At 42.8% G+C, this 19,935-nt stretch overlaps 1 protein-coding gene across 1 annotated transcript in view; it reads left to right on the forward strand.

Annotated features, from left to right (window-relative positions):
• Positions 1-986: 986 nt before the first annotated feature.
• LOC126175538 (heparan sulfate 2-O-sulfotransferase pipe) overlaps positions 987-19,935 on the forward strand; it is a 273,615-nt gene continuing 254,666 nt past the window's right edge. Inside the window, exon 1 of the mRNA XM_049922371.1 lies at positions 987-1,059. Within this exon, the coding sequence (XP_049778328.1) occupies positions 998-1,059 (62 nt within the window). The 5' untranslated portion in view covers positions 987-997. The remainder of the gene's footprint in view (positions 1,060-19,935) is intronic.

A 19,935-nucleotide genomic window follows, 5' to 3' on the forward strand; every position in this document is an offset into this window, starting at 1 on the left:
TCTCTGTAAGTGTCCGTACCACCTTAGTCTGCTCTTTTGTATCTTTTTCCCCATGGGTCCCACTTTCACAGCTCCTCTAACAAATTCATTTCTAATCCTGTCCTTCCTCGTTACCCCACACATCCACCTCAGCATCCACAATTCCGTCACTTCCGTCTTCCTTTCCTGGGCTACTACGATTGGCCATGTCTCTGCCCCGTATATCATAGCAGGCCTTACCACCGACTTGTACACATTCCCTTTCAACCCAGTGCTCATCTTCTTGTCACACAACACTCCACTCATTTTCCTCCAGTTGTTCCAACCGCAATTTATTCGGTGTTGTATCTCGCTTTCCAGTCCTCCGTCCCTCTGTAAGTACGACCCCAGGTATTAAATTTGCAGACCGATTTCAGCTCATCATCCTGGATCTTGCAAGACCTCATCTGCATAATCAGTGATAAATATTCTGACTTCGTCCTGCTAATTTTCATCCCTCTTTCTTCTAGTGCCTTCCTCCAATCGTCCAGCTTTTCCTCAAGTCTGTTAATGTCAATGGGCACTGTTCCATTTACAAAAGTTTGTTTGCACAAAAACTTTTCTGCAATATCTGCGGTGCAGTTTCAGGTGGTTTATTTTGTGTAACTTTGCTGGTAACGTATTGGCAATTTTCGAATACATTTCATCATTATGTATTAGATTGTAGGGCGTGCCTTGTACCGTAAATCGTAAAGATACATCAGCCGCTGCACCCGGCAGTGACCGCTGAAGCAAAATCCGTACCGTGTAAAAATGGCCTGAGTAACGCGCGTATCAATGGGAAGGTAGCCGGAAGCGAAGGCCGGCCGCGACGGTCCGTGGCCGGGAGGAGTGGTCTGACCAAAACAAGGGCGCGATGCGGCTCTGCGCGGTAGCGGGTCACGGGAGCGGCGACTGTCGCTCGCGCATGCGCAGTCTCGTTCCCTGGCAGAAGCGGCGGTGGCGGCGGCGGCTGCGGCCCGGCCGCAGTGTGTGCGCGATGGTCGACTCCGCCGGTTCGCTGCGGCCGCGCCGCTTGCTGCAGCTCCACGTGCCCCGCCGGTGAGTGCGCACGCGGCTACACTCGCCAGCCTTCTGCGAATGTCCTCGGCACGCCACTGCACAGAGCATGGCAGAGGCTAATCCTGACTCACCTTTGCCCCTCTTCTACACATCGCGGCCAAAAATGAGCCTTTATCCCTCTGTACATACTACGATCTCATCTTGTGCTTACGGTCCTTCTGGAACACACAGTGTGTTTGTGTGATGACGAGACAAGCCCCCAAGGATGTTGAACACATACAAATGCATCATTTTGATGGAATAAGTAATTTTTATATTTTGGATTCTTTCGTTACTTCTTGGGAGAACAATTTCAATAAATTATTTGTTGGCAAACAAATAAACTGCCTTTTTGTTCTGCTAGTACTTATTTCGAACCGGTCTTCGGCTTACTCGGCCATCGTCAGGAAAGAACTGAATGGAGGAAATGGAAAACGTTCTAAGTGGATTTTTTTCACAAAACGCGTCTTCAGTGCTGTTGCTTTCCCGGTACTCCGTTGCATGTCGCTACACTTGATCCAAAAGTGCCATACCATGCACAGAATGTTTCAAATCATTACTAGCTGACGCCTGGCCCTTATGTCACGCAATGGTACTCAATTGAGCCTGAGACGATTTCAAGACATAACACACAAGTTTCTGGTGAGTGGGCAGAGATTTTTGAGCTGTGACGGGATTTTCCAATTGCTAGGAGACGAAGAATCGGAGGTAAGGCTTTTCTTTGTTCCACAAGATTTGTACAAAATTGTTGACTCAGCTACCGCTATGAACCCATTCCACGCAATGCCACTGCAAACAACTGTCTTCTTTTGTTTTAAAGGTGCTGCCGAAATTTGTAGTCATTGCAAGAGTGTAAGATTTCCATATGCTGTATGATCGAAGTGTGTCGTACTCTTTTCAAATAGCTAGTAAAAATTCTTAATCTAAACAGAAGACTAGAAAAAATGTCAATGTATTCAAAAGAGGAAAGACCATGAGTCATGTATGCCATACCGTACTTCGTCTGAAAGACCAGCCACGTTTATGAAACAGGAAACAGAAAGACCTCTTAATGATGTTGCCATTTCTTCCTCAACGGCACAGGGAGTTTTGCAGTAAACTTTGCACCATCTAAACCCAAGAATGGAGTTTTGTATGAAATAGAAGTCAATGCTCAGACTTCTTTTCCTGGATTTGTTTTTGTTACTCCCTTCTAAAAAATTTGAAAGAAATGAGACATAGTTGTTGTTGGCTACATTTCTAATAGTAAAATATTACTGCTGTATTTCTGTACTTGTATTATCCAAATAAAAGGTGGTGCCTCTGTATTACACATGAAATAAAACTTCTTACTGGCACTAGGAACCAGTCAGTTCCACGGTATGGCACCTAGAACATTCTTAATAAATTATTTATTTTCTAATTTGCCTCATTATTTTTACAGTAATGAGACGGGCATGGTGATTCTATTATGTCAGAATACCTTCTCAGTTTCTTTGACACAAACAAGTTATGCACAAGAAGGGATACCGTACATTGTTCCTTGATTCTCCTGACAAATGTGAGATTTGGCACTTGGAACTTTTTCCATTTACTCTTCAACTACCTGTCGTTCACAAGAGACACCAGTGTGCGGGAAACTAAACGTTACAACAAAGATGCTGCCAATACACATAGGCATTAAGCATGTTATTCTACAATTTAAAACTGTAATTTAACATGCCTAACGCATAACATGAGATTAACTTTCGATTTGACATCTCTCACATCACGACACGACCGAAGATTCTGTTATGTTGACAATATCTTTGTCTCTAATGTTTGGTTTCCTACATATTAGTGTCTTTCTTGAGCGCTAGTCAGCTGTTTCCTAACGGTGGCCCAACTAGTCGGAAACAGGATCGAAATAAAGAAATATTAGTGGGACAAAAACGCAGTTTGCTTTTTTTGTTCAACATTTAATAAATGATTTCCCTACCTGAGATTGCTTTCGCTTGAAGTAGACAATTTACTTCATTTCATCTGCGCTTAGTCATTGTCGGCCCTTTAGGCACTATCAAGTGACTTCAGACAGTTAAGAAAGAGTCGTATGACACTGTTCGCTAGGACAGACGGGGGCCTTGTTCAGCCACCTTATCGGAAAGGGTTTCCTTTTACAGCGAATAGTGGCCACTCTTTGCCTCCGAGTCGAGCGCCACTGGATAGGCGTAAGCTAGTGACCTCGGCTACGTTTGCGACATCAGGAAAAGAGTTTAACATATACATACGCTTTCTTATTAGGGATGGCATTACGAGTTGTTCGTTCCACACTGCTTGCTACGTGCAGCATTAAATGCTATAAGCACGTATGTAATTTCTGTGATCTCGCATGATAAGCCAAAGCGGCAAAATTGGTTAATCTTAGATCAAATGAAATTAAATAAATCCTCCATTCCAAATTTTAAAAAGATCTTCACGGAGGAGCTTGACTTCGTTCAAGAAATTTAATACTGCTTTGCGCCCAAGAATAAAAGAAGACAACTGATACATCAGTTTGAGATTTTCATGTTCGCCATTGGTTTGCTGGAGACGCTAAAACTGCATGCAGACGCACATTTTTAAAGTTTAATTACCTGAGCAAGGTGCTATATTCATTGCAGTTCACCAACGTGACGTAACCCTTTTCAGTGCAGACATTACACAGACGCACGAATTTATGTACGACTCGTCGTATCTGGTGGAGTAGTGATGAAGCATGTGCCTGGAAAACGAAAGGCCTTGCCAACAAACCCCGCTCGTACCAGAGAATATGTCGGTCTACCTTTAACTAAATCTTCTGTTCTCAATTATGCGAAGATGCGCTACGAAGGATACGTGGTTTCGCATTAAACTGTAGATGCCCTTTCACCTGTTGGACTACTGGGGTGGGTTAGGGATATGAAGTTCGCCAAAATGGCGTCCATTCGAAAGAATTACACGAGTGAGTTGAGCCACACGTAATTCATATGTTTTGCTCGATCGAATGACCGCGGTGTCCTTGGAACAATATCGTCGGCAGCGAGAGCCCCTTCTGTCTCGAAAGGTCTTTCGCAGATAATACTTTACATTTAAATCCACTAGAAAAACGCAAGTGGGGCCATATGAGAATAACCTGGCCACGCAGCAGAACTTCACCTTCATATCCACACTTTAAGGAAAATCTGACTCAGGTGTTTGAGAACAAAATGTGCGGAATAAGCTGGTGCTTTACCATATTGGACTATGCAAGTGCATGGGAATCAAGAAGAATATCTCCGAATCGCAAACTGAGTGCATTTGTCTGTATGAAGCAAAGAGTACACTGAAACTGTTAAACGTGGAGGAAGCACAGACAAGGCCACAGACAGGTCTATTATGCAGTCTTTCACTATTTCCGTCAGCAGGTTCAAGGAAAATCAAAGGAAAAACACCACGACAAATTGCAGAATGCATGGGAGATTAAAACTACCAACATACGCATAATGTGCGAAAGAAAACAAATAAAACTCGTAAATACAGAACAGAAAGTGTTGAAACATTTTTGAGTACAGCAAAACTAATCAAACTGTATTTCGCACAAAGCGGAATTTCCCCCCAATTTTTCTTAGCAAGCACGGAAAATAAGGAGGGCTGCAAAATCTATAAGATTATTACACAATGTCCACCCAAAAAGTTTCGAGACGGATTTTATAGCTGGCGTAAAAGCGACGTCATCGCAGTAACTTCGGTGGTAGCTTGAACTAACAAGTTTAAACAACAGATGTGAAATAGATCAGCCCACATCACTTGTGAGCAAGCAGTGTTGCTTAGTGCACGTGCGGAGATAGTGTGTCAACATTGGTGTGTCACAAATCGCAATGGAGCAACATTTCTAAATGAAGTGTTCAGGACATTCTACATTCTCCAGAACGTTTTGAAGAAGAGAAAAGTGTGTCCAAAGTTTGGCCCTCTCGCCTTGACTCCCGAACAAGCGTGGATACTTTCCGAGACTTGATTGAAATTCTGTTCTAGAACAAATCATCAAACTTAACAAGATCTGGCATTATCAATATCAACCCACTGCAAAACGTCAAAGTGCAAAAATGCATATGATGGATCAATGCTCTGACGACATAACCGACATTCAAGTTAACGTGACGAGCGAGATGAACAACATCCCAAAGGATAATTTTTTTTCTGACAGCTTCACGTGGTTGTATGCGTGTTCTGTGCCTCGTGCTCAAGTTTTCTTTTCTATATTAATTTGTTTATCCCGTCTTGAAACACATTTGGACCGTCAAGCGCTGCGATTGCCGTATACGTTACTGTCAGCACCAGGAATCGCTTGTCGTGAGTTTGCATCTGCTGAGCACTCGTGATATTTTTTCAAGTCTGTGAAAAAAGAAGAGATACTCTAAGACAGTTAAACGCTGCGAAGACTGGTGGGTCATAAGAGCCAGTGATCCAGTAGGAGGAATTACGTTATACGATTTTATTGAGGGTTCAAATGGCTCTGAGCACTATGGGACTTGACATCTGAAGTCATCAGTCCCCTAGAACTTAAAACTACACTACTGGCCATTAAAATTGCTACACCACGAAGATGACGTGCTACAGACGCGAAATTTAACCGACAGGAAGAAGACGCTGTGATACGCAAATGATTAGCGTTTCAGAGCATTCACATACGGTTGGCGCCAGTGGAGACACCTACAACGTGATGACATGAGGAAAGTTTCCAAACGAGTTCTCATACACAAACAGCATTTGACCGGCGTTACCTGGTGAAACGTTGGTGTGATGCCTCGTGTAAGGAGGAGAAATGCATATCATCACGTTTCCGACTTTGATAAAGGTCGGGTTGTAGCCTATCGCCATTGCGGTTTATCGTACCGCGACATTGCTGCTCGCGTTGGTCGAGACCCAATGACTGTTAGCAGAATATGGAATCGGTGGGTTCATGAGGGTAACACGGAACGCCGTGCTGGATCCCAACGGCCTCGTATCATTACACCACCACCTAAAGAGAAGGCCGCGGCGCGCTCTTGTGACGTCACGCAAAGCGGGCCAGGGTTGGCTTGACGCTGCGCTTAAAGAATCGAGACGCACGGCCTGCAAATCTTTGTCAAACGGTTTTACAGAACCTATTCCGCAAAAATAATTAATTTCTGAAATACTTTTATCTTTATATGGCAGCTTCATGATGAAGTGCCAATCATTTCGACAATAGTCATAACTATTGTGGTATTTCACAGATGATGAGTATCAAATTTGAGAACGTTGCCATCAAAAATAGGGGTCGCTATGAATTTGTGTTTGATGCATATTACACATTCTATTGCCGAGTATGAAATACAGATGAGGTTTTGAAATTTTCGTAAAACTTTGGATCAAAATCTGCTTCCAATCTCGAAAAAATTGAGCATCTGCAGCAACTTCACTTCCGATCGCAACGCGCGGGAATGAAATATTCATAACGCCTGTCATATCTCGTAAACCGCTGGAGATAACGAAACGAGATCTTGGCAAATCATACCACGCAAAGAGGAGAGTACTTTGCCGAATGGTTAAAATAAGTAACTTTATCAACCGCGATATAGCAGAAACTATAGTTTATAATTCTTTTTTACCGGTAATGTAATTGCATAAGACTTATCAATAGCCAGTGAAAACGTACGAGTGCTGGATGTAAATAATATTGCGATATACATGATAAAACAAGGTACATTTGTGAAAAATGCACTGTGATAAAGTACATTCTTTCTGAACCAGACAACTTTTATTTACACTCACTTGAAAAATTCTGCACTAATACAGTGTATAATATTAAATTCCTCTGCCTTTAGTATCCTAAATAAATATTGGGTAGATGTTTATAAATCTCCCTCAGGAAAGCTGAGTACATTCCCCAAGCAAACAATCACTTTTAACTCACCTCACATAAACAATTATGCGTTGTTATTGTAATGTAAATTTTCTTTCCTGTAAAAATATGGCAGATTTTGAGCATAAGTCAACAGTGAAAATCTACAAACCTTCAGCAGACATTTGCAGCAGTTGGAATGAGACAAGCTAAAACGTCAATAATAAATTTAACCTATTTCTAGATTAATTTGTTCCATTGTTTGACACATCGAAAAATAAAACAGATATGCTTCATACAGAGAGATCGCTTTTTAAACATGAAAACAGCAGTTTCAACATTCGTTAGCACTCATGCTAACTAATGCGAGAGTGAAAAACAACACCCACTCACAAATAGAGAATAAAACGTAACAGTAATGCGTAACAAAATACGAACTGCAGAGAAATTTAAACACGAATAAAAAATACCACGAGTCACAAATTTGTATTTCGTTTTCAAAATCAAAATAAAGCCACTTGATAACGAATACTAGGCCTATTTACTGCGAACTTTTGCTCACAATTTTAGTCAAATGTATCCAAAATGCAAGATATTCCACCAGAAAAAAATAATAATTGTACTAGGTATATAGTTTTTACATACCTTCGTGTGCTCAGTGGGTTGGAAATTGTCCCGATGAACCGCTGAAAGACATTTCCAACGCAGATTCGCATCTTTCGGAAAGGAAAACAACATTACTTTCGGTCGAGTTCCGTAATTTCCACGACACCTTGGCACACAACACTTGTAAACCATGTTCACAGTAGCTTCACTACACGTAAACACTGTAATTGCTAGTTTTAAGCACGAATATAGCACTCGATCCAACAAACGTGTAGATAAACAAACGCTTCGAAACACAACATGGTGGCCCGCTTGGAGTGACGTCACGACCTGCTATGAATTTCGCGCCGCGGCCTTGTCTCTAGGTGGTGGTGATCATTAGCAGTCGAGATGACAGGCGTCTTATCCGCATAGCTGTAACGGATCGTGCAGCCAAGTCTCGAGCCCTGAGTCAACAGATGGGGACGTTTGCAACACAACAACCATCTCCACGAACAGTTCGACGACGTTTGCAGCAGCATGGACTATCAGCTCGGAGACCATGGCTGCGGTTACCCTTGACACTGCATCACAGACAGGAGCGCCTGCGATGGTGTACTCAACGACGAACCTGGGTGCACGAATGGCAAAACGCCATTTTTTCGGATGAATCCAGGTTCTGTTTACAGCATCATGATGGTCGCATCCGTGTTTGGCGACATCGCGGTGAACGTACATTGGAAGCGTGTATTTGTCATCGCCATATTGGCGTATCACCCGGCGTGATGGTACGGGGTGCCATTGGTTACACGTCTCTGTCACCTCTTGTTCGCATTGACGGCACTTTGAACAGTGGACATTACATTTCAGATGTGTTACGACCCGTTGCTTTACCCTTCATTCGAGCCCTGCGAAACCTTACATTGCAGCAGGATAATGCACGACCGCATGTTGCAGGTCCTGTACGGGCCTTTCTGGATACAGAAAATGTTCGACTGCTGCCCTGGCCAGCACATTCTTCAGATCTCTCACCAACTGAAAACGTCTGGTCAATGATGGCCGAGCAACTGGCTCGTCACAATACGCCAGTCACTACTCTCGATGAACTGTGGTATCGTGTTGAAGCTACATGGGCAGCTGTACCTGTACACGCCATCCAAGCTCTGTTTGACTCAATGCCCAGGTGTATCAATCCCGTTATTATGGCCAGAGGTGGTTGTTCTGGGTACTGATTTCTCAGTATCTATGCACCCAAATAGCGTGAAAATGTAATCACATGTCAGTTCTAGCATAATATATTTGTCCAATGAATACCCATTTATCATCTGCATTTATTCTTGGTGTAGCAATTTTAATGGCCAGTAGTGTACTTAAACCTAACTAACCTAAGGACATCACACACATCCATGCCCGAGGCAGGATTCGGACCTGCGACCGTAGCAGTTCCGCGGTTCCGGACTGAAGCGCCTAGAACCGCTCGGCCACAACGGCCGGCTTTATTGAGGGAACCATGCTACCATTGTGTTATAATGTTTTACACAGGAAATCTGAAAGATTATGACTGGACGGGTATCTGAACCTTGTTCCTCTCAAAAAAAGTAACTTTTTTATCACTGTGCAATGTTGCCCATCCCGCACCCAACCCCACGGCATTCTTTCTTCTTGCAGATTTTCTTAAAAATTCTTTTCCGTTTGATTTTCTTATCTTTTTCGTCTCTTGCTTATAGATCTTTAATCACGTTCAGTGATAAGTTAGTTATACTTTTTTTGGTATCATGGAAAAAGGAAACGAGATTCCATGAAATGTTTCCATAGGTTGTTTACCAGGAATATCCTCCGCTCACCGGGATGTACAAAAAGCGATCTCAGACCACCTGGCAGAGCGTGATAAATAACTGATATTTGATTTATTTAACGCTCCTTTTGCATCAAAAACAAATCATGTAGTATAGGGCACATCCGTGTCAATAAAACGTATGTCAGTATTGGTTCGTAACTAAGCTCTAACTTGTTTGTGATCGTGTTGGTCTCAAAATCGCATGAATTTTGAGCGACTTGACTCTCACTGAAGTAAGTAAATTTCAATCGTAATCCGCTGTGCTGCCACTTCCTTCGGGATACGAAACGAAATTGCATTTAAAATTATTATTGACATACGAGGGTATACAGTTTTAATCCCCCAGTAAAAGCGCATATATTTATGATGACTAATGGAGTACACTCCCAGAGGAAATATCGAACTGATTTCAATGATGACTTTACATATGCTAAAAAAAAAATGAGCATATCAATAATAGTCATTGCAGTTATGTGAGTTTGCAGAAACCTTAAGAAATGTGAAAATTAAATTTGTCTTCGTCAAATGCGACGAAAGATGGGTTAATTAATAATGTACTAAGCAAACAGGACACGTTCACTTCGGCAGCTAAATTTTTGACATCTATACGGTTATGAAGCCGGCAGTGATAGCACTGGCGTAGCTTATGATTACAGCGACAGACACTAACATTGAACGTTGAGCGCTACACTGAACCCCATCTGTTCGCCCCGCCAAGTAATCATGCGATGTAGTGGCAGGATCAATCTACAAAAGCATGACTATGGCTTCACTGTTTCGGCAACATATGTCTGTCTTGTTCATCCGCCTTTTGCATGGCGTGCTTCAGTACGCCGACAGCAAACGGTCTAAGTGACGATAGTGCAAAAGACCTAACGGCCGTACATAAGACATAAAGCACCCTTGATTGATCACGCACGCCACAACACTTAACCGCTGCTGGTCTACTTACGTCTGCTGCCGTCTTCCACACTTTATAACCACGAGAGATGTGAAGTGTGTTTATGAGTTCACTGCTGTGACCTCGAAGAACAAAAAATATAGAGCATCTGCAGACGACAAACCACGGTATATTTTTTGGGCCTTAAGCACAGCAGCATCATGTTTCCTACGTCAGACCTGCTATCCACGCATTAGCGTGGCGAGGTCCTTCGTTTGACTCCTACAAATTCTAGATCACGCAACACAAATTTAGTTTTCGTGCCGGCTTCTTAACTATCTGAGTGAATGTACGCGTCTTCATTATTGAGGACATAACACATTCCAGTATAGTGATGCTCGACCCGGAGGCTGTCGCTTCGAATCCAGCTGATTTTCCTCACGAATGCTTGAATGGCAAGGGAATAAGAGATACTGACTTAAAGTTTCCGGTCGCAGGCTCAGCCAAACTCATGTGTTAAATACCAAATCTCTCTGCATCGAATGAGGTTACGTGGCTCGCCCACAAGATACAGACGTTAGGCTCAAAGCGTCCCTCGTCCCCCATTCCCTTTCGCGCTATTCGAAAGGAGCAGGCTATGTGCTCGCACTGGGTGTCACCCTTTCTCCGCCGCCTCTCACCGTCAACAACGACATAAACGTGAGCCTCTACAAGAGTTCATCAAAGTCATCTGCCATCAGTAGACACACATAATGCTCAAATGGAAGGAAGTCATTGTGTGTGATAAAAGAAAACATTACCAATTAGGTGGCTGGAGGCACCACACGATGCCTCCCGATCAAAAATTTCATTTTTTAAAATAATTTTCACTCAAATTCGTGGAAAAGTTGATCCTCTTAGGCCTACGTTCTTTATCTGAGCAACTGTTTCTCATCTGTTATTCGCACAATCTGTCCATAGGCTGCACGTCCGTGACCATATGTCGTACCGCAGTGATCGACCGCTGATCGCTCATATGTCCCAAGTAACTCGACGAATCGCCGACTATCATGTGTGGCAATGTGGCTGCTGCTGCTGCGATACATTTGTCTAGCTATTAAGTGGTTCTCCAGTTTTGTTTTGGCCGGCCAGTGTGGCCGCGCGGTTCTAGGCGCTACAGTCTGGAACCGCGCGACCGCTACGGTCGCAGGTTCGAATCCTGCCTCGGGCATGGATGTTTGTGATGTCCTTAGGATAGTTAGGTTTAAGTAATTCTAAGTTCTAGGGTACTGATGACCTTAGAAGTTAAGTCCCATAGTGCTCAGAGCCATTTGAACCATTTTTTTGAAGTTTTGTTTTGTTTCGCTATGGCCCTTTGGATGACGGATTTTCCGTTAGAATTTATAGTTATTCAGGAATCACGGGCCACTGAAAACTGAAAACGAATGAGGAGTTGCCATTTACATTAAGAAGGGATATAAACTTAAAAAAAAATGCTCAGATCTTACAGTGACTACCATCCTGAAATTTGTGTCGTAGACTCATGGAAAGTTAATAGTAATAATCAAAACATATAGGCCTCCAGATGGTATGCCGCTTTATTCAACTTTTTAATATCTAAATAGAAGTAGGTAATATTAACTGATCAAGCTGAGTCAAATTTTTAAAGGTGTGCAGTAGCTACTGCAGAGATAAGCTTAGTTTTCTCGCCGTTTCATATAATTTCTCTCTCCGTCACATTAACTACAATAAGTGTTACGAAAACCAGAAATACTGTAATTGCTAGAATTTTTACACACACATTGAGATCGCAGAAACATAGCGTAAATGCTTGTGGTTAAACGACATGAATAATAAATGAGAAAGGAATCGACGATTTTAAAGTATATTTACAAAATATTACCTTAAAGATATTCACAACACACTTGGCGTCCACGAAAAATGTAATATATTCTGTAACATAACCCACAACGTCAAAACGAGTTTAATAAAATGAACTCGCATTTCATTTGTTTTTGTTACAATTATTAGTCTGTGTACGGATCTCCCCCGAAGTATAACAGTTCATTTTCTATACCGCTTCATGGTTCATCGATATTTGAAATACTGGCTGAAACTGTTTGATAAATCGCTCGTGTGTAGCAGGGTGGAAGCGACTGATGGACTGCAGGCGATATCGCTGCCGAGATTGCTAGCGATACATAGATCGTTTAGGGGCCTTTACTGATAGTACACGATTCTCTGTTCCCGTTAAATGCAGTATAGAAGAAATATTGGGCAGGAGAGGGTATCTCCCAAATAATTTGAATGAACAAAACATAGTAAGTGTGAATACTGTGAGGTTTAGAGGGATGCGGTAATAAGACTGAAGGCGCATGCGAAACTTAATATTGGACAAAAGTACGTGAATTATTTGTGTAACGAATTGATGTAACCCTGAGATCGGATTGAGCAGTTCCATAACGACGACCTAACACATCATGTGCAAATATGATTGATGAACAAATATAACTGTAAACTCACTGAGTTTACATTGTGCCCTCCACTTGGCGTTACGAGTACAATGTCTTTACATAATGGTGACAAAACAAGGAAAAACTTTTTGTGTGTTGGAATATGATAGATGTTTATCTCTTACAAAAAAATGGTTCAATTGGCTCTGAGCACTATGGGACTTAACAGCTGAGGTCATCAGTCCCCTAGAACTTAGAACTACTTAAACCTAACTAACCTAAGAACATCACACACATCCATGCCCGAGGCAGGATTCGAACCTGCGACCGTAGCGGTCGCGCGGTTCCAAACTGAAGCGCCTAGAACCGCTCAGCCACACCGGCCGGCTTATCTGTTACAAGAGTGCAGAGTGAATTCAGATGGAATTATGAAAAAGAACCGCCATGTAAACAGACCACTGTGCGTTGATATCGACAGCTGAGGGACACTGATTCTCTATAAACAGAAAAGTACTGATCGACTAAGTTTCTAAATGCAGCCGTAGAAAGAGAAAGTGAAAATTTCGTACGAGTCCAAACAAATCAACGGTCCGCGTAAGCCAACGCAGCGAATTCTGTGGAAGATTTTGCGACGGCGGCCACAGTTCAAACCGTAACATCTGCAGATCATGCAACAATTAAAGCCCGAAAGTTATGGCTGGCGCCTTCAGTTTTGCATCACAATCCAGGAAGAACTTGATGGTGAAAATTTCGTCACCAAGCTTATATTCAGCGACGAAGTAGCCTTCCATTTATTTGGAAAGGTTAAAAGCCACACTGTGAGAGTATGGGGCACTGAATACCCTAATGGAATTGTAGCACATAAACGAGAGTCGCCGAAGGTTTATGTCAGAGATGAAGCTGCATGGGCCGTTTTTCTGATCTGAGAAGACTGAGACGCTGCAAAATGTAAACTTGGTGAGCATACGGTTCTATTCATGTATCAATCATATTTGTAAATGTAATATTTTGGAAAGTATATAGCTCTGAAAACGAAATAGTCATATATAGTAGTCCACTTACTAAAAAAACTGGCCCCACATTAGAAGTGTCTCACCACTGACGCATTTGCGTGTAAAGTGCTGGAAAATGTGTGTTTCTGCGTACAAATCTTATCACTGTTTTGTAAATTGCACACGACACTGTCAAATTAAGATTTTCACTAAGCCGTAGTTAATTTATCGGGTTCCGTTGTATGTCTGGGGAACAAGAAATAGGAAGTGACTCTTGGTCATTAGAGTTAAAGATAGCAGAGTTTGTTATAGCAGTACCACAACAGTGAAGAGTAACTCATGTAAGAAGTATGAGTAATATAAACTGATGAGCCAAAGGATCTGATACATCTGCCTAATATCGCGTAGGGTCCTCGAGAGCACGCAGAAGTGCCGCAACACAACGTGGCATCGATTCGATTAATGTCTGAAGTAGTGCTGGAAGGAACTGGAACCATGAATCCTGCAGGGTTATCCATAAATCCGTAAGAATACGACGGGGTGGAGATCTCTTCTGAACAGCATGTTGCAAAGCATCCCAGATATACTCAATAATGTTCATGTCTGGCGAGTATGGTGGCCAAAGGAAGTTTTTACACTCAGAAGAGTGTTCCTGGAGCCACTCTGTAGCAATTATGGACGTATGGGTTGTCGCATTGTTCTGTTGGAATTGCCAAAGTCCGTCGAAATTCGCAGTGGACGTGAATGAATGCAGATGATCAGACAGGATGCTTAAGTACGCGTCACCTGTCAGAGTCGTATCTAGACGTATCAGGGGTACCATATCACTCCAACTGCACGCGCCCCACACCATTACAGAGCCTCCACCAGCTTGAACAGTCCCCTGCTGACATGCAGGGTCCATTGATTCATGAGTTGCCTCCATAGCAGTTCACGTCCACCCGCTCGATACAATTTCAAACGAGACTCGTCCGACCAGGCAACATGTTTTCAGTCAACAGTCCATTGCCGGTGTTGACGGGCCCAGGCGAGGCGTAAAGCTTTGTGTCGTGCAGTCATCAAGGGTACACGAGTGGGCCTTCGGCTCCAAAAGCCCATGTCGATGTTGTTTCGTTCAGTGGTTCGCACGCTGACACTTGTTGATGGCCCAGCACTGAAATCTGCAGCAATTTGCGGAAGGGTTGCACTTCTGTCACGTTTAACTGTTCTCTTCAGTCGTCGTTGGTCCCGTTCTTGCAGGATCTATCTCTGGCCGCAGCGTTGTCGGAGATTTGATGTTTTACCAGATCCCTGATAATCACGGTAGACTCGTGAAATGGTTGTACAGGAAAATACCCACTTCATCGCTACCTCGGAAATGCTGTGTCCCATCGCTCTTACGCCAACTATACCACCACGTTCAAACTCACTTAAATCTTGATAATCTGCCATTGTAGCAGCAGTAACCGATCCAACAACTGCGCCAGATACTTGTTGTCTTATATAGGCGTTGCCGACCGCAGCGCCGTATTCTGCCTGTTTACATATCTCTGTATTTTATTAGGCATGCCTATACCAGTTTCTTTTGCGCTTCAGTGTATATCCGCAGTCATTTCCAGTAAATAGAACACAATTCATAGAAGTCCGACGAAGCACAAACAAAGTACAACAAAATAAGCAGAAAAAAATGTGTATAAAGGATCGGTGCAGGCTTCACGCTACGGAAGTTGCATTTTGAAAGTGAAAGCAAACGGTAGCGTGGGTGTGCTTATATACGTTACACAATTTACAGGACATGCGGGTGCTACGTTGTACAGATATGAAATTCTGCTGTGGGTGGAGGACTTTCGATATTTTGTATGGCCAGTGGTATACAAAAACAAAGTTTCTAGTAATGAATGAATCAGCGATTTATATTTATTTGTACAGTCAAATCTCTTGCGTGAAGTGACATACTAGTTGCAGATCACGTACGGCAGTCCGCCACTTTTGTGCGTGCTCACTTCTAGTAAATGAGACGCTCTAGTAGAGTACAACAGTTTGTCTGTGAATTTATTATTATTGTTATTACCGTACGACACACAGAAAATTCGCGAGTATTTACTAGTTAAGGCTTAAATTTGGTAACGAGAGGGTATCATATGGTATCACTTCATCCAAACCGTTCAGAGCACCTTTAAATGCATGGAATAGACAGTTCTCTTACTGAAATTTCCTTTCCACAACAGTTACATTCAGAACTTTCACAGCAAGCCCCTTCTTCAAGTTGCGGACATACCTTCCTCTTCAGTTCGGAATCTGTTGAGTCTCGATCTTTCACCGTAGGGAAAATCAAATCCTGTTAGCGTATTTGTTGAATTTTGAAAGAGGTGGGATTTGTGGCTGATTGCTTGTTCCGGCATTCTTTCCGATTTCTCTGACATCTAAACGATATGAATCCCAAAGTTCGAACCAGTACGGTTTCTGTAACTTGAGGTGCGTGCCTGGTGGATTATGGAAAGCGCTATTTAGAACTTACAATGAAATGAATACCCTTAGCTGCATACAGGCGTTGATATAAGTCAACGGGGACAGTCGAAAATGTGTGCCCCGACCGGGACTCGAACCCGACATCTCCTGCTTACATGACATATGCTCTATCCATCTGAGCCACCGAGGGCGCAGAGGATAGTGCATCTCCAGGGACTATCTCGCACACATCTTCCGCGAGACCCACATTCTCACCTTATATGTCCACACACTACATTCATAATGTCCCTACCCAACACACTGCCGGCCGCTGTAGTCGAGCGGTTCTAGGAGCTTCAGACCGGAACCGCGCTGCTGCTAAGGTCGCAAGTTCTAATCCTGCCTCCGTCATGAATGTATGTGTTGTCCTTAGGTTAATTAGGTTTAAGTAGTTCTAAGTCTAGGGGACTGATGACCTCAGATGTTAAGTCCCATAGTGCTTAGAGCCATTTGAACCCAACATACTCATTACTCGTGGAAGACATTCTTACCAAATCCCATGATAGGTCGGGTAATATGTGTGCATTCACACAGAAGAGGAAGGTCATGGACGGTATTGCAAGAACTATATACTTATATGGTGTCTGTTCTTTCGGACATGCCCGAAAGAACAGATACCATCTTCAGATATATATAGTTAAAGCTCACCGGCCATTTGACCATATTTTTCTCTGCGGATTCACGAACAGTGACCGAACTCTTACTGGAATCGGCAGTGAAGCCGCGAGTAATGAGTATGAAGGGCAGGGTCACTTTTAATATAGTACAGGACAATAAGTTGCGAATGTGGGGTCTCACGGGAGGCGTGCCAGAGATAATTCCCTGCAGTCGTACTCTGTGTCCTTGGTGGCTCAGATGGATAGAGCGTCTGCCACGTAAGTAGGAGATCCTGGATTCGAGTCCCGGTCGGGTCACACATTTTCAACTGTCCCCGTTCACTTATATCAACGCCTATATGCAGCTAAGGGTATTCATTTCATTTCATTGTCGACCGGGGGCTGAACCGCACAATAACGCTGAAAGAGTGGCTCGGTGTGGGGCGGCGGTGGGGTGCAGTGGATTGCGGTAGTCGCCGTGGTGTTGTGGACGTTTCTAGGCCCCCGGTTAACATACAATACAATACTTACAATGCAATGGTGAGTAGTACGGAAATGCTACATACAAGGTAACTCTTGTTAACGTTTAAGAAACCCTGAAGCTACGAAGATGACGCTGAGACAAGTTATTTATTAGAAGGCACATGGGGCCGCAAATGTCGGGAAACAAACTAAAAGTGCTTGACAAGCACTGAACATGTAACTTCACCAGACGACGTACCCTGCCGCAAGTGCAGCGACTCGGCCTGTCAATCCTACCCTCGCCGGTAGGGGGCAGTCACACGCACGCTCCGATAGGCTACTCCGTTTCCGAACACTCTTTGTAGGTGTGATCTGTTGTAAACGTAGAAGTTACAAAATTACTGTCCTCGCTGCAACCAATCAAAAGCTGTTCTAATTCTATGTTTCTTCCTTTTGTCCCCTCTTTTTTTGTTTCTAGACTCCGTTTAGTAAAGAACACATAGGTCATTTACTGGTAGCGATGCAATTCGGAAACTCATACTCATTTACTTATGACGCAATACGGTTTTGATGTACTGTACTTTGCAGTTAATCATCAGAGACCGTGAGACCGGCAAATAAAATAATAAATCTTATCTCAATGTAAAAACGCGATGCCTTAGTGCAATGCAAAGAAAAACTGCTGCCAGACGCAAGACTAGAGCCGCGAGGCCCGTGCGCTAAAGTCGCGGCTGCATGCCCGGGGCCACACTGAGGCGAAAACTTTACTTAAGCTGGGATGATGAGCTGCGACAGACCTACAGGTGCCACTGCTGCACGTGCAGCGAGCTACATCACCTGGTGGCATCACATATTCAACATCTGTCGTACACTTTTGGGGTATCGCCGGTCGTTGTGGCCGAGCGGTTCTAGGCGCTTCAGTCCGGAATCGCGCTGCTACTACGGTCGCAGGTTCGAATCCTGCCTCGAGCATGGATGTGTGTGATGTCCTTAGGTTAGTTAGGTTTAAGTCGTTCTAAGTCTAGGGGACTGATGACCTCAGCCGTTAAGTCCCATAATGCTTTGAGCCATTTGAACCATTTTTGGGGTTTTTCCCAACATTTGTGGTCCTGTGTGCCTTGTATTCAGTTATTTGTCTCAGTGTGCTCTAAGTCGCTTCGGGGTTTTTTAAACATTAATATGAATCACCCTGTATACTGAGTCGCAAAAAACAGATTTCAAAATAAGACATGAAGACAAAAGCCCCAGATATATTTTCCCTGACAATTAAGCTTCGCAAAGTCACTGTGATAAATATCTACAAACTTTTGGGACAGTCCTTTCAGTAAGATCTTAAAGTCAGGCACTAACATATATTGGGGAGCTGCTCTACGTGACTGTATAGAATTGACCGATTTCTACCTCGTTTGCGATGCTAAGCATGCATGTAATTTAGATCTGCTAAATGGCAAAAGAATTATTCTTCCGATATCAGGATAATGTCCTCATCAACGTACAGCAGTGAAAGTGTGACACCAAGAAAACTTTTCAGATCATTCCCACACAATCAATTCAGACAAGCTATCATTCAGTATGGAGTAAACGTTCCACTTATTACCTCAGTATGTGAGGCAAATTCTGTCGATGACTATTGGCAACGATGGGATTCAATTACCATTCTGCATAAGCGACACACAAAAATTTGTTATTTTGTTTAGAAAGATTCGCCATCTGTATTTAAATATGAGTTATTAAGAGTAGTGAGAGATGTAAATAAAGATGAACGTCATCGAAAGGACCGCCGTATGTAATTCGTAGTCTAGCAGTCGAAACATGAAAATCACATCACATCAGGTCAGTTGCAGCTAACTATGTGACGTGCGTTAGTGAAGGTGTTTTAATCAGAAGGGTAGTTTGAACACCGCAGTAAGCACTGTTCTGTCGAAGTGGTATGCCCTTTTGGAGCACTTACCAAGATCGCTCTTCTGATACACAATATACACGACTGTGTAGTGGTGTTGTTTATGTTAACGACCATTTATATTTCAGTTTTAATGGAAAGAGATATGCTTATTTTTCGACGTGTTCTACATTGAAGAGGTAGTTGTTCTTCCGAGAGGTTTCTTATAATGATGGTTAAAACATAAGTATGGGATTGAAATCACCCTGAAATCACCGTGATGATCGCGCATCAAAATAAGGTTCTTGGACAAATGCCTAAAACAAAAATCATAATCACTTTCAAGGAAGCTACACCACAGGAGAAAGTTATTTGATACATGTCTCAATTAATACGTGTAGGGACCATGATAAAACATTCCCTCGTTATTACTGTACCTTTTGTTTTCACTGTGAGAGCCGCTGCTGTATAGCCAAGAGTTGAGTTTCGCAGTTACGACTGATATGCTTCAAAAGCAGCGAAGAGAACATTCTACGCTATTATTCGTACCTTTGTTTTAATCTTCAATGGATCGTGTAGAAACACGAATCTGTTTATGCTGCTATGTAAACTTTCCCAAGAGACTTCCACAAAAAGTACGTCCTTTCCTCTAGTAATTTCCGTGCATGTACCCTTAACAGGTCACTTACAGCTTCAGCACCATACCTAAGATTCTGTATCAGTTACTGGACATTGAAAATATACCAAAACCTTGAGTGTTACCCAATAATAGGTCTCTTTAGTCTTAAACGAGGCTTTAAAGCATAGGCTTACTAGAGTTACCATAATTCTAGAAATAAATTTCATTTGAAATATTAAAAAACTAAATAACAACTGTGGCTGAGAGAAGACATGAAAAGTAAGAGAAA

Source organism: Schistocerca cancellata, chromosome 3 (assembly GCF_023864275.1).
Source record: "Schistocerca cancellata isolate TAMUIC-IGC-003103 chromosome 3, iqSchCanc2.1, whole genome shotgun sequence".
In the NCBI taxonomy this organism is placed as follows: domain Eukaryota; kingdom Metazoa; phylum Arthropoda; class Insecta; order Orthoptera; family Acrididae; genus Schistocerca; species Schistocerca cancellata.